The 12,635-nt window shown below is 39.4% G+C and overlaps 1 protein-coding gene across 1 annotated transcript; it reads left to right on the top strand.

Moving 5' to 3' along the window:
* The first annotated feature begins 2,376 nt into the window (after positions 1-2,376).
* Positions 2,377-10,328, top strand: kcnk1b (potassium channel, subfamily K, member 1b). The gene is made up of 3 exons (XM_062401624.1): positions 2,377-2,914; positions 5,229-5,624; positions 7,606-10,328. Exons 1-3 carry the CDS (start codon positions 2,560-2,562, stop codon positions 7,860-7,862), a joined length of 1,008 nt encoding a protein of 335 aa, XP_062257608.1. The 5' UTR covers positions 2,377-2,559; the 3' UTR covers positions 7,863-10,328.
* The last annotated feature ends 2,307 nt before the right edge of the window (positions 10,329-12,635 follow it).

Raw genomic sequence — 12,635 nt, 5'->3', positions numbered from 1 at the left:
TAAATGCTGTCATGGCAAATCTTTTAACACCAGGATATTTCATGGACTCCAATACTCAGCTGAATTATGAGCTTGAGACTAAGTACTTCATAAATGGGTAGTATCTTTTGGGATATGGATCAAAGAAGTCAGAACAATGACCTTTTATCTAATTTTAGATGCAGCAACAAACATTTTTGGAAACATCCTACACAATCATCATTACAAAATCAATACTCTAAAGGAGTGGACCATGAGTGTATAAAAACAAACCATATTCGGGTAATTAACAGCCCACAATAAATTAAGAAAAGAACGCAATAAATACGGTTTAAGAGGACCACTAACATGGGGGCAGACAGTAGGAGCTACAGATCTTAAAATACTTTAAGAACTGCACAGTCTCTCCCACATCTGTAATATAAGAAACTTAATGAATGTTATGAGCATTTTAAAAAAGTTTAATTAAATCCTAATAACAATTAATATAATAACGTGGAATGTAGTTAGTAAAAAAATACTGATTATAATAATAATATATATGTCTTAGAGTTAGTAGCCTATAAGAAATGCTTGAACATAAGTGGTGAAAAAATGTATTTGTGCAAAAATATTAAGAGATCTTCGCCTAGTGAACTTCTGTAACAGTAATAGTCTATTATGCAATATAATATAATATGCGAAAAATAATTTGTTGTGACTGCCACGAGTACAGTAAAAATACCGACAGAAGTATGGACACAATTCATACCAACATTTGTAAAGAAAGCAACCAGTATCGTTTGAACACAAACTAAAAACAATATAATAATATCACATCAAAATGTATTCTACTTAATTTGTAGTGACTTTTGCCACCAGTACAGTAACAATATTCACAGAGGTAGACATAGTTATGTAAAAGTATATATTTAGGCGTCATGTGCAGCCTTGTGGAAAGACCAGTTCTCCCTGTAGCCTCCATGATGTGTAATCGTCCTGTGTATCGGGGCGTTGTGGCCTCCTCTTCACATTGTTTAGTAACCAGTCAAAAGGTGACAACGACCCGCTGACGTGTGACGTGTTTAAGCGGAAACTAATAGAAAGCAAAACACTCTGAACCTGGGAGGAGAGGAAGAGCATGCTCTGACGTCATCGGGCCTCTGTCGCCGCCACATCACTTGCTGCCTTCATGTAAAGCTCGGAAATAGGAGAACTATCGATCCCGGAACCTGAAACTTGAGTTTTTCCCCCTACTGAAAACCGAAAGATAAAAAAAGTCAGTGGTACTTTTTAAATGAATGAAACCGAAAATGGGTTTTAGTAATGTTTATTTATAGTTGTATGGCTCCTTTCAAAAATAAGTTAACAGGTGCTTTGGAAATAAAAAAATTGATTTTGTGGGCAAGCATTACATTACATATAATTTAGCTGACGCTTTTATCCAAAGCAATAAGTGATCTTAAGCAGACGATCACAATAGTAAGAAAGCACACATACAGAAATAACAACTGTTAGAGAGGAGAATTGTTTTTATTTGTTCATGAGATATAGTCAATACTTATGAGTAGACATATATCAGTGCTTTAAGTAGAGAATCAGCTTTTCCAGTCATAACACTGTCATGACACTTACTGGCCAATAACGGTCACACTGAACATATGTCAATTGCAAATAATTGTTTATAACTCATTTAGATAGATACTTTATTGTGCATCCAGCAGCACACAAAACAGTCAAACACAAGATCAAAGGAATAATACAAAGTATAAATTTGTCAAGAATAAGTTCACTGCATTGAGACGAGAGTCTAGCCACCAGAACTACTACACATCTGTCACTGTAAAGAAGTATGTGCCAAAGGATATATTGACAACACAAATATTTGAGGTATTAAGTAGTTGAGAGACACACGTAACTGAGTCAGAGTATTAAAGCCAAATATACATTATTTACAGATTTTAATATAAATAACTGAAGCTATACAAAGTTGTGCATTAAAACTAACAGCCTGCAAAATTATGGTACAGCAGATGTAAGTGTATTTAAAAAAAAATATTGAAAACATTGTAAAAGTTCCTCTTAAAAGACAAGACTAGACTTTTAAGAAACATAAAATCAAATGAAGATACACATAGGCAGTAATGGTGACAGATTAATGACCTGGTAAAAGGTTCATTTATGCATTTTTTTAGTGTTAATCATGTTTTTTTTTGTATTATACTGTAGCCTATCACTTTTTTTAAATATATTTTATATATATGCTTGCACAAAACACACCTAATAGAGTCCGTTGTATGTTTTAACGTCTTTATATACAGTGTATTATGTAAACCTCTGTAGATACAGCGTATGGTGTAACCGACTGGGCAGGACTCTGCTAACGCTTCCCTCTTTTGTCCCCAGGCTGTGACTTTTCCGACTGCACTTGAACTCGTCAGAAGCCACAGCAGGTTGCGCGGAGGGTGGGGAGTCTTCGGAGGATCTTTGTCTCCAACAACATCTCTCTCCGTCTGTCAAAACCGAACTAAAACCTTATTCCATCCGTAGATCCACTTGCACCCGGGACGCGGCCAGGCGACACACCTCTTGGGGGAGAAAATGCTTCAGTCTTTCACCAGCAATTCCTGCGTGCGTCTGATCCAGAGCCACAAATCGACATGGTACTTTGCCTCCCTGGTCCTCGGCTATGTGCTCTACCTGGTGTTCGGCGCCGTCGTCTTCTCGTCGGTGGAGCTGCCCTCCGAGGACCTGCTGCGGCAGGAGCTGCGCGCCCTGAAGAAGCAGTTCCTCCGGGAGAACGACTGCCTCTCCGAGGAGCGGCTGGAGCGCTTCCTGCAGAGAGCCCTGGAAGCGAGCAATTACGGGGTCTCCATCCTCAACAATGCCTCGGACAACTGGAACTGGGACTTCACCTCCGCGCTGTTCTTCGCCAGCACCGTGCTGTCCACCACAGGTAAGAGGGTAAGAGGTGGGATCCTGTGTTTTCATCTGTCAACATTTCATTGTTTAAAGCTAAACATGGGGTCTTGCAGCCTGACAGGGCCACCCCCAGGCCACTCGAATGTAAGGAGGCCTCCGGAGCGTCACCAGCGCGTAGTGGAAACAAAACCCGTGTCCCCAGTATGTGACAGATGCAGGGTGGATTCACCATATTTCACAAAGGTCATGTTACATGTTATTTCCTACATAATATTCACAACCTAGACAACGATTTCAGTTCATGAAGCTGGTTGGAGCTTCATCCTCAGATAAACACAGAAGTCAAGTTTAGTGGCATGTTATCCTTTGAAGCAAAGCTACGTCTTGTATTTACATTCACAAATTGCTTGACTAGAGCCGGACCGATATAGATTCCTAGGGGCTGATGCCGATATTACTGAGTCAAAAAACTCCTATAACGATATATCCGCTGTATTTCTGGGCAGCACGGAAAAAAATTATATAAGATTAAATGTTCATATAATTTCTGTATGAGCAGAAACTTACAATCATCTATCAGTTATGAGTTATACCAACTCTATGTGCTTACACAATGAATAACCATTATGTTGATATATATATATACACATTAAATTGCTAATAATGAAATATATATTGTGATAATCACTGATACCATTTTATTGCCCAGGCCTTATCAGCTATAACATATATACACAATGGGTAATGCTTCCTCAGATCAAACCCTTATGACAAGGAAGTGTAACTATGGCTTGATATTCAACTTTTTAATCTCAAGCTTTACTATAAAAGAGATCATTATAAATAAAAGAAAAACAAAAATTTGATTTGTTGAACAGAATGTCAACATAAACATACATTGTTTATTCTATGAAATGAAAGTTTGTGTGAAGGGCTCATATGGGCCAAGTCACTCAATATGTGTCAAGCTCTACTATCATTGTTAAGCTTAGGGGCATTTACCCTTTGTCTTACGGTAATTCGCTCACAAAACCTATAGGTTTTTCCACCTCATTGAGTAGTCTAAACACAGCTTTACACGCCAACTCAGTTATTATCTGTAAACAGGCCTCTTGTAGTGTATACATTTCTATATTCCAGACAGAAGCAGGTAAGCAGGCCTATAGAGCACATAAACCTTGGATCACCGTCTCCCCACCAATAAGTTCTAATTCATATTTGGTCTGTGGACATCTAGACAGTTATGCCTGACTCCGCACAGAGTTATCTAGCGTTGCAAAAGGGTGGGACCTTAGCCTTGATACCTATAGAACTTAAGTCCGACCTCATGGCAGCACTTATCTGAGAGGTTTCAACATACGTGATTGTGCAGATACACCTTAAAGCCTTAAAGCTGTCAGGCTGCTTGTTAAAGTCTCATCAAGATTTCATTGATGGTGGATAAACAGAAACTTGACAGACATCCAGATCAAATAGAGCCTCTTCTAATCTCTAACTATTATTGTCGGATATTTAATAACACTATTGTTTCAACACATATTACCAGACACCACAATGGCTTTAACTCTAATTCTCACCAGAGGCCAAAAAGGGGCAGGACCCAGTTTACAGTCATGCGTTCATTTTATTCCCCACAGATTTAGCTGTGTTGAGAAGTAGAAGCTGAACTTGTTTGGTATTTTTAGTGACACCTTTTTTTGCAAGAGAAACCTAAAGTCATTTCCTCATTTGCACACGTATGTCGGTGAGCGGTGGTATTTTTGACACTGATGTGAGGTTCACTTCATGAGCACACGTCAGGCTTTTGTCATCAGCATGACATAACGTCTCGACTGATCTCAGTGATTGTCCTTCACCTGCATCTGCTGGATCTTAGCCTGTAGCTTGTTTCGGTGACTTTAAATGGAGGTGTCTGTTCCTTTTGTCTGTTTCAGGGCATCACTTTAAATATATGGTAACAATGATATGAACTCAATATTTTTACAGCGCTAGATAAGAGCATATTCTAGAACAAAAATATACGAATAGAAGTGTTACAGTAGAGAAAACTGTTAAACTAAATAGGACACTATGGAATGATTCATACAGTCTGTAAGATCGGAGCTAAAATATACTTTATCAAATAGTTTAGAACGTTAGTGGATGGGACATGGACTAAACTGAAAAGTCAAAATACAAGTAAAATACATTTGTATCAAAGAGGATATCTGCCATTTATTGGTCGGCATCTTGATAGCGCTGCTCCATTCCACGATCACTACTGCACAGACTAGTTGAAGGAAGTGGAGATGCATTGTCTATATTTATATCTAGACATGTGCTCTAATAAGACTTTTGTTTCTGTACAGGATATGGTCACACGGCGCCTCTGTCGGATGGCGGGAAGGCCTTCTGCATCATCTACTCAATAATTGGCATCCCCTTCACCCTCCTCTTCCTCACCGCCGTGGTGCAAAGGATCATGGTGTTCAGCACGCGGAGGCCGATCACATACATCCACACGCGCTGGGGCCTGTCAAAGCCACTGGTGGCCATTGTTCATGCTACCCTGCTCGCAACGCTGGCCGTCTCTTGCTTCTTCCTCATCCCCGCCGCCATCTTTTCGGCGCTGGAGGAGAACTGGAACTTCCTGGAGTCCTTCTACTTCTGCTTCATTTCGCTGAGCACCATCGGCCTGGGAGACTACGTACCAGGAGAGGCTTCTAATCAAAGGTTCAGGGAGCTCTATAAAGTGGGCATCACTGGTAAGTCCTAATGAGTCTTTGCATTTCCACAGCTAGGTGGCAGCAGCTGTAAGGTTTATTTGCATCCTTATTGAGGTATCTGCAATTGTACTAAACAACGGATTGGACAATGGATTTGAAGAGGGGAACAAGGAAGTGATAATCTTAGTTTGTGTTTCAAATCAGTTCCACACCTGTCATAAAATCTGATACTTCCTCTTTCAAAGAGGATGTTAATGCTCCATTGGTTTGCTATGGTAGAGCAGCACTTTCTTTCTTATTGAGCTATAAAGCAATACAGCATTGAAACCTTTTAAATTCTCAGACTTTAATGTTGAAATGAGTGGCTGATGTGAGGATATTATGTCTAGCAGGCTCTACAATGGTGAACTTTGACCTATGTTGTGACATAAGCAGCTGGGTGTGGTTAGATCAGGTTAAATAATGTGTCATGCCACATGCAATATAGTATAAAACTAATTTTATTTTCCTTATTACTTACACTGATCAAGTCAAGCCGAATCGATTTACTAAACAAAAGGCAAGAAGACAACAATCAGACGTTGAATAAAAAAGTTAAATAAGAAAAACACATAAATAGGAGTCTTAAAAGCCAGAGATTAAGAATGGGTTTTCTGGTGAGTTTAAGTAGAGTCTAGAGTTAGTGAGGGCCTGATGTGAAAGGGCAGACTCCTCCACAGTAAAGGGTCAACTACTGCAAAGGCCTGATCTTATTTAGGCTTCAACCTGTTGGACATTATTTAACCCAACCCTGATTTAGAACCATTCTCCTTTTTCAGATCTAGCTTGTAATATACATGTTAGTATAGTAGTCTTAACTCAGCTTGACTGAAAACAAAAGACTTTGGTGTTAGAGAGGCAATGAAGGATGCAGTTTCATAAATCATGCCCTGAAAGATATACAAGTAGTTTGATTTTAAAATAGGCTGCTGTTACAAAACACACAACCCAATAACTAAAAATTCAACACCGCTCCTTCAAACTGATCAATACATTATAAATAATCAAAAACCTCTAGAAATGCTTAAGTGTCATGAGCTGGGATTGTTCTACCCTGTGGATGTAAGTCTGATGTTTTCTGCTGACGAAGCCACAGTCCAGAACTGTCCTGCAGGTTTTTAAAGCCACATTACCCAGTAAGATAAAACAACGGTATCTGCACAGTGCAAGATACAAACTGGGCCACGGCCTAAAGCGCAGCAGACAGACACCGATTACTCTGTTTTCTGGGTGACCTGCACAACCTATGTCAGCCGCCGGGCTAATGGGGACTTGAATTAAAAACAAACCCACAGAACGTGGAGCATTACGCCAGCAAACTGCAACTGCATGTGTGATGTGGGCGTGTTGTCCACACAAGTCACAGACACGTCATTCCTGTGGCACAATGCGTCGGTCTGTGGTGGGAGAGGCGGCTGGGACAGAATGTGTTTTGTACAAAATGACAGGCACTTTTGAATAACCTTCTCTGTGAAAAACTGCATGTTCATACCGGTAGTGGCACCACTGTCATATGCAAAAACTGTGCCATTTGCTGAGGTGTGGATTTAGGTAATAAGCACTCATTGCTTATGTGATTTCCCCTGTTTTCTCTTTAAACAAATAAGGGATCTATTAAAACCTGTTTTAAGACTCTGCATGTCCCCGAAGGTGCTGTACAACCTCACGATTTGTATAAATGGTAATAGAGAAGCTGTATTATGGCTTAGAAGACAAAGACAAGTGGAATTCACTTTCATCTGAAATGTTTCCTCTGTGTGACCATTCATTCAAGCACACGCACTGTTCATGTTAAGATAGTTAGCTAGCCACTGCCCTCTTGTGTCAGTGCACGTAAACAACAGAGCTACAGAGAAAAAAAATGTATAAATGGGATTTATTGTCAGAGTAATGGCAAACTGTTAAAAATGCTATTCTCTGCAGCTACTTAATCATCTTTTGTGGTATTTCTCTCATTCCCTGTGCGTTTTTGTCTCGTCAGTGTACCTGATCCTGGGTCTGATCGTCATGCTGGTGGTGCTGGAGACCTTCTGCGAGCTGCAGCAGCTGAAGCAGCTGAGGAAGATCTTCTACCTGAAGAAGGAGAAGCCGCAGGACCGCCTCGCCATTTTGGAGCACGACCACCTTTCCTTCACCACAGTGTCCGACCGAGCCGCGGTCCACTTCGAAGGCAAAAACCAGCCGTTTGTGAGCGTCCCCACTCTGGTCTCTCCCAACGACGATCCCATGATTCAGTAAAGACAGAGCAAACATCTATGGAAGTATTAGATTAAAACAAGTTGGAGTGACGTTCGCAAAACTAGATAGAATCAGTAGATCATAGGTCTCAGCTGTAGACATTCTGCAAAGCTCAGCCCTGCAAATTTTAGCCGTGAAACTAGCTCATGATGATTCACAATAAGGAAACAATCTCCTTTTACCACAATACTGACGATAAAGCGCTATGCAGCAGAAACCCGAATTTAAGTACATTAGAGATAAAACAATATTTAACAGTTACTCTGAAGGCAAACAATTGAAGACTCACCTTCTGCTGTATTTATGACTCACAGGAGCTAAGCGCTTTTATGAGCTTGATTATTTATTGCATATCTAGGGACATTTTAGAAAGTAATTGGTCTTTTAAATCTAGATGAATGATAGGACAATTATCTGCAGTCCGTCATGAAACGAGTACATAAATGTGTGTGTATGTTATGGTGACTTAACGTGGACTGTACATTATCAGGTTAAAGAGGTGAAGAATATAATGGCATCTTGAAGGAGCACACCTAAAGATGAGCCAAAGTGCAAACACAACATAAAACCAGTAGATACATTGACTGACATGAGATTTTTTTAAATAGTTTTTTACGGTGAAACTTTGACATGAAAGCTTTTAATCTACCATGTTGCGTTTTCTGTCCGAGTTTGTTGGTGGAGAATCTCTGAAAGACCCCAATTGTTTTCTTTTCATTTGGCTCCTGTCGATATTTAAGAGAATTTGAGAGTGTCAGGGGCCCGATGCTCCATGGCGTAATGTGGCTTCCATTGTTGACTAAAACAAAGGCTGCAGCCGATCCTGAACAGAAGCATCTGAAAGAACAGAGCGGAGCTTTGCAGTCGTGTGTTCTGTAAGATACTTTGGCTCATCTTTAAAGGTTTGTTAACTGTTGCACTCCACGTCGTCACATTTCATTGTGATGGGGCAAATATTTGTCTGCGTCTATGTTTTTTTCCACACGTTGCAGTGCTATTTCAAAGTGTGGCGACAAGCACTATAATTTATTGATTTGTCTGAAAGGTTTAATGTCTGCTGGAATGTGAGGATACAAAAAGGGAAGGGAGGTTGTAACCCATTTTTAAAAAGGGAACCACAGAGTGCTGGCTGGCCCATTGTATTTTACTGTCAATAAACAGTGCACAGTTTGCACATGCACTTGAACCAGGCAGCGGTTCAGGAGAAAAAATTAATACGATTTACTTGGATTTCTCTAAAAGGAATGGGACACGGTCCTAAAGAGATATTTTTAATGGAAAAAGATGATTTTACCTCTGTTGTAGATGATCTGTAAAAGGCTTTGTGATTTCTCTTTCAAAGAAAAGAGCAAGACACTGAACAGAAACTATTTTACTGTATTTACGTCATTTAAATGTCCAAATGTATATTTTAAGATATGGGACGAGGAAGGTTTACAAAACTTTGTTAACGATTTATGAAGGTAATTATGTACTTAAAAATCAGCACATTAGTGGGAACTTGAAACTGTAAATTGAAGCAGCAAGAGTTATCTCCCTATTTCTGATTATTCCATAATTGGTGGATATCCAGTTACACTTGTTTTTATGACAGGGACATTGAACTCCTGTGTCTTTTTTAAAAGTATGTTCAGCGGGAGGCAAAAGGTACTAGTTTAGTAGCATTATCCATCCCCGACATGCATTTGTTATCCGTTTTAACAATGTGTCTGTTTCCTGCCGATTTGCTGACCTCATCTCTCTCATTGCTGCATCGCTACATCGACACACAGTCGCAGTGTTTTATAAAAAGTCTTGAATGTAGTGTTTCTTGATGCCGTTTTTTTTGCTACGTGGAGATTCTAGGCCTGACCAGAGTGCAGCATTACCTCTTGCTGCTCCGCTGGCTCTTGTTAGTTTAGTGATAACGTGTTTATATATGAAACCGTGCGTGTACAGGTGAGCTGCAGCTGCAAATATGAGCTTCTGACTATGTCACTCATCTGTGATAATGTATTTTATAGATCAGTGGGATCGTCTTGTTTCTTGACACCAGTCTGGGCCTTCATGTAAACTGTGAAGCGGTGACGCCGTTCATATTGTCTACCGAGAAAAAGGGAATAACTTTAAAAGAGTCTGGGCTTCTCTCATTTATACGATGTTTCTGTAGACACATTGTAGATGTCAATGCTTTTAACCCCTTCAGCTTCTGTCTCCGTGTTTGGCAGTTTGTCATCATGTAGTTGCTGCGAGCTTTCAGGTAGCGTAGTTCTTTTTTTAGGGAGTGAACATTGTGTCCAGGATAACAATTAGAAGTATATGCTGACATTATGTGTTTGTGCTGACAAAACTGACATGTAATTTGGAATAGTTGAGTGTCACGGTACAGATATTATACAGGAATGTACCTGAGGATTTCTGTAAAGAGGTGAATTCATAAACTGTCCAATTTCAGTGTGTCTTGAATAAAGTGTTGGTTTATAACTACTTTGTTTGACTTCTTATTTCATCCATAGCTACTACAGTGCAGAAGCTCCCTACCAAAACACAATGTTGGTAGTATCAAACATTTTTCTGAGGTAAAAGTACAGTCTAATAGACATATATGTATTCAAGTCAAACATCAACTTTTTCTACTTGACTATAGTTTAGTAAGTACATGATTTTGAATTTATATGTTAAGTATTAAAAGTACAAACACTTGAGTGAAGCTTATTCCTAATGCAACGGTCTACTGCATCCATATGGTGGAGTCTTAAGTCTCTTCTGAATCAACATATTCACGATAAGAGTGTTATTTAAATGAATACAGGCGAGGGTGAGAGCTGTGGATGGTCTTCAGGCTTTCGTGCAAACAGAAAACACTTCAGTGAACTGGAAAGAAGAGCAGAATTAATGGAAATGAATGTGATTATCTCCGAGATCTTATGTAGCTTTAAAAAAGAAAAAGAAAGAATCAAATTGTTGGTACTCGAATACACGTATAATACAATTTTTTCTCATTCATCCAGCCTTTGAATATGAGCTGGAGGAGTATGTCAAGCACATCTTCTTCACAGAAGGGCAGTAATTGCAGTTGGTGAACAAGAGGCTTCCAATTTTCTTATCTGAGCATAGATGGCAATGATTTGCACATCATACTCATATGTGGCACTTATTAAAGAAGAAAGGACGATGCCACTTGTTTATTACGTTTTTTTATTCGAACATGAGATAAATAAATTACATTTTCAGAGTATGTACTGTAGATACCCTAGACTGTCGCACAAAGAAACAGCAATAACCAAGAAGGAAGAAACCCTCTACACTATTTTTTTATTTTTCCTGAGCAGTCTGTGTTTATTGAATTCCTATCCGCTGCCTTCATCCCAGTACCATAGAGTATATTGTATATTTATAGGTAAAGGAAAAAGTAAATCTATCTGGGTATGTTTAGTAAGCTTGCCCCTCGCCTCACAACTTTAAAAGAACAAAAAAGAAATATCCTTAGCAGTTCTTTTTTTAAATTTTATTCACCTGCTGTATTCTTAATGAACAGAAGTATAATTATACCTCTGACGTGCAGACATCGCTCACCGCAGAGCTGCCGAGCCGACCGCGTTGTCAAGTTAAACTGCCTGAAGAACGATGAGGCTCCTCCTCAACAGAAAGAGGAGCCGCTCCCGGCAGAAGTATTTATTGGCTGCACATTGTGAGAACACACGTATCTGCGGGCGCACACTAATTGGTAATAACTGTTGAGAAAGTCTGCCGGTTTGATGTTGTACATATATGATTGTATTCAGAATCAGCACCTAATGGCAGCCGGGTCTGTTCATTTGCATAATGTGGTTTAACCAGATCACACTGTACTCAGACCACAGAGCGTGCTTTATATGAAAACTGCTGCTAAATAGAACACACTGCAGATTCAAGTGCTTTAATTTGTAACTTTCCTTATTGTGTATTGCCTAATTAACTCTGATCAGAGCCTCTTTATTGTCACCTTTGTATTAAATAATAATATCAAATAGCTTATCTTTAAATATCTATTGTCTGTCATCATTTAGACTTCTTCTGAAATATCTTTCTTTTCTCATCTTAAATCAAATTCCTTATGTTTTCGGTTATGATGTTAATGACCCCGTTCCAAAATGTCTCATATTTGCTTCATTCCTCAGTTATTATTGATTAATGTCTTTTGATTCTATCTAAAATATGAGATTGCAACCTTTGTGCCTTATTGTCATTTGCGTTGTGTCTGCTGTCGTTTCCAAGTTAACCTCCCTTGTGCTGTTTTAATTTGTTGTAAAAGTTAAGAACCCCCTCGAAAAGGAGAGAATGCATCTCAAACTCCCGAAATCAAAATAGTGTGGGCCCAGATTTGGCCCACATTTCCATGCTTATATCCGGCCCATGCACGCGTTGACTGACGACACCTGGGCGATCTTCAGCTGCCATTCCAACGTTTGCCAAAAGAGGCCACATTTGTTTTGGGATATTCAGGCCCACATGAGATATTCTACATGTGGGCCACTTTAGGCTCACATCCAATTTGTCCGAGCCACTAGGCCAGAATGCAGCATCAATATATGTAAGACTTTTCCTCATAAAAATCTGTTGTGGCCTGCTGGTGGTTGTTACAGTTTCCTCTGTAATAAAACTGTAATCGTTCAAAACAGATTTGAATGAGTTTCCATGTTTTATGTAAAAAGACAATCAGTACTGAATATAAAAACCGGCCAAATCAAATGTGCTGCGAGGGCTGATCTTTCAGCACAATGAGTTTACATCTGCTGATCCAGAGAGACTCAA

Source organism: Platichthys flesus, chromosome 12 (assembly GCF_949316205.1).
Source record: "Platichthys flesus chromosome 12, fPlaFle2.1, whole genome shotgun sequence".
NCBI lineage: Eukaryota > Metazoa > Chordata > Actinopteri > Pleuronectiformes > Pleuronectidae > Platichthys > Platichthys flesus.
This window is presented reverse-complemented; position numbering and strand designations above follow the sequence as displayed.

What these genes read in the sequence shown, in the direction of transcription:
- kcnk1b (XM_062401624.1), top strand. Translation starts at nt 2,560, where the DNA reads ATGCTTCAGTCTTTCACCAGCAATTCCTGCGTGCGTCTGATCCAGAGC. An exon ending in CACCGTGCTGTCCACCACAG is followed by an intron (nt 2,915 to 5,228) that starts GTAAGAGGGTAA and finishes GTTTCTGTACAG; the next exon opens with GATATGGTCACACGGCGCCT. An exon ending in CTATAAAGTGGGCATCACTG is followed by an intron (nt 5,625 to 7,605) that starts GTAAGTCCTAAT and finishes TTGTCTCGTCAG; the next exon opens with TGTACCTGATCCTGGGTCTG.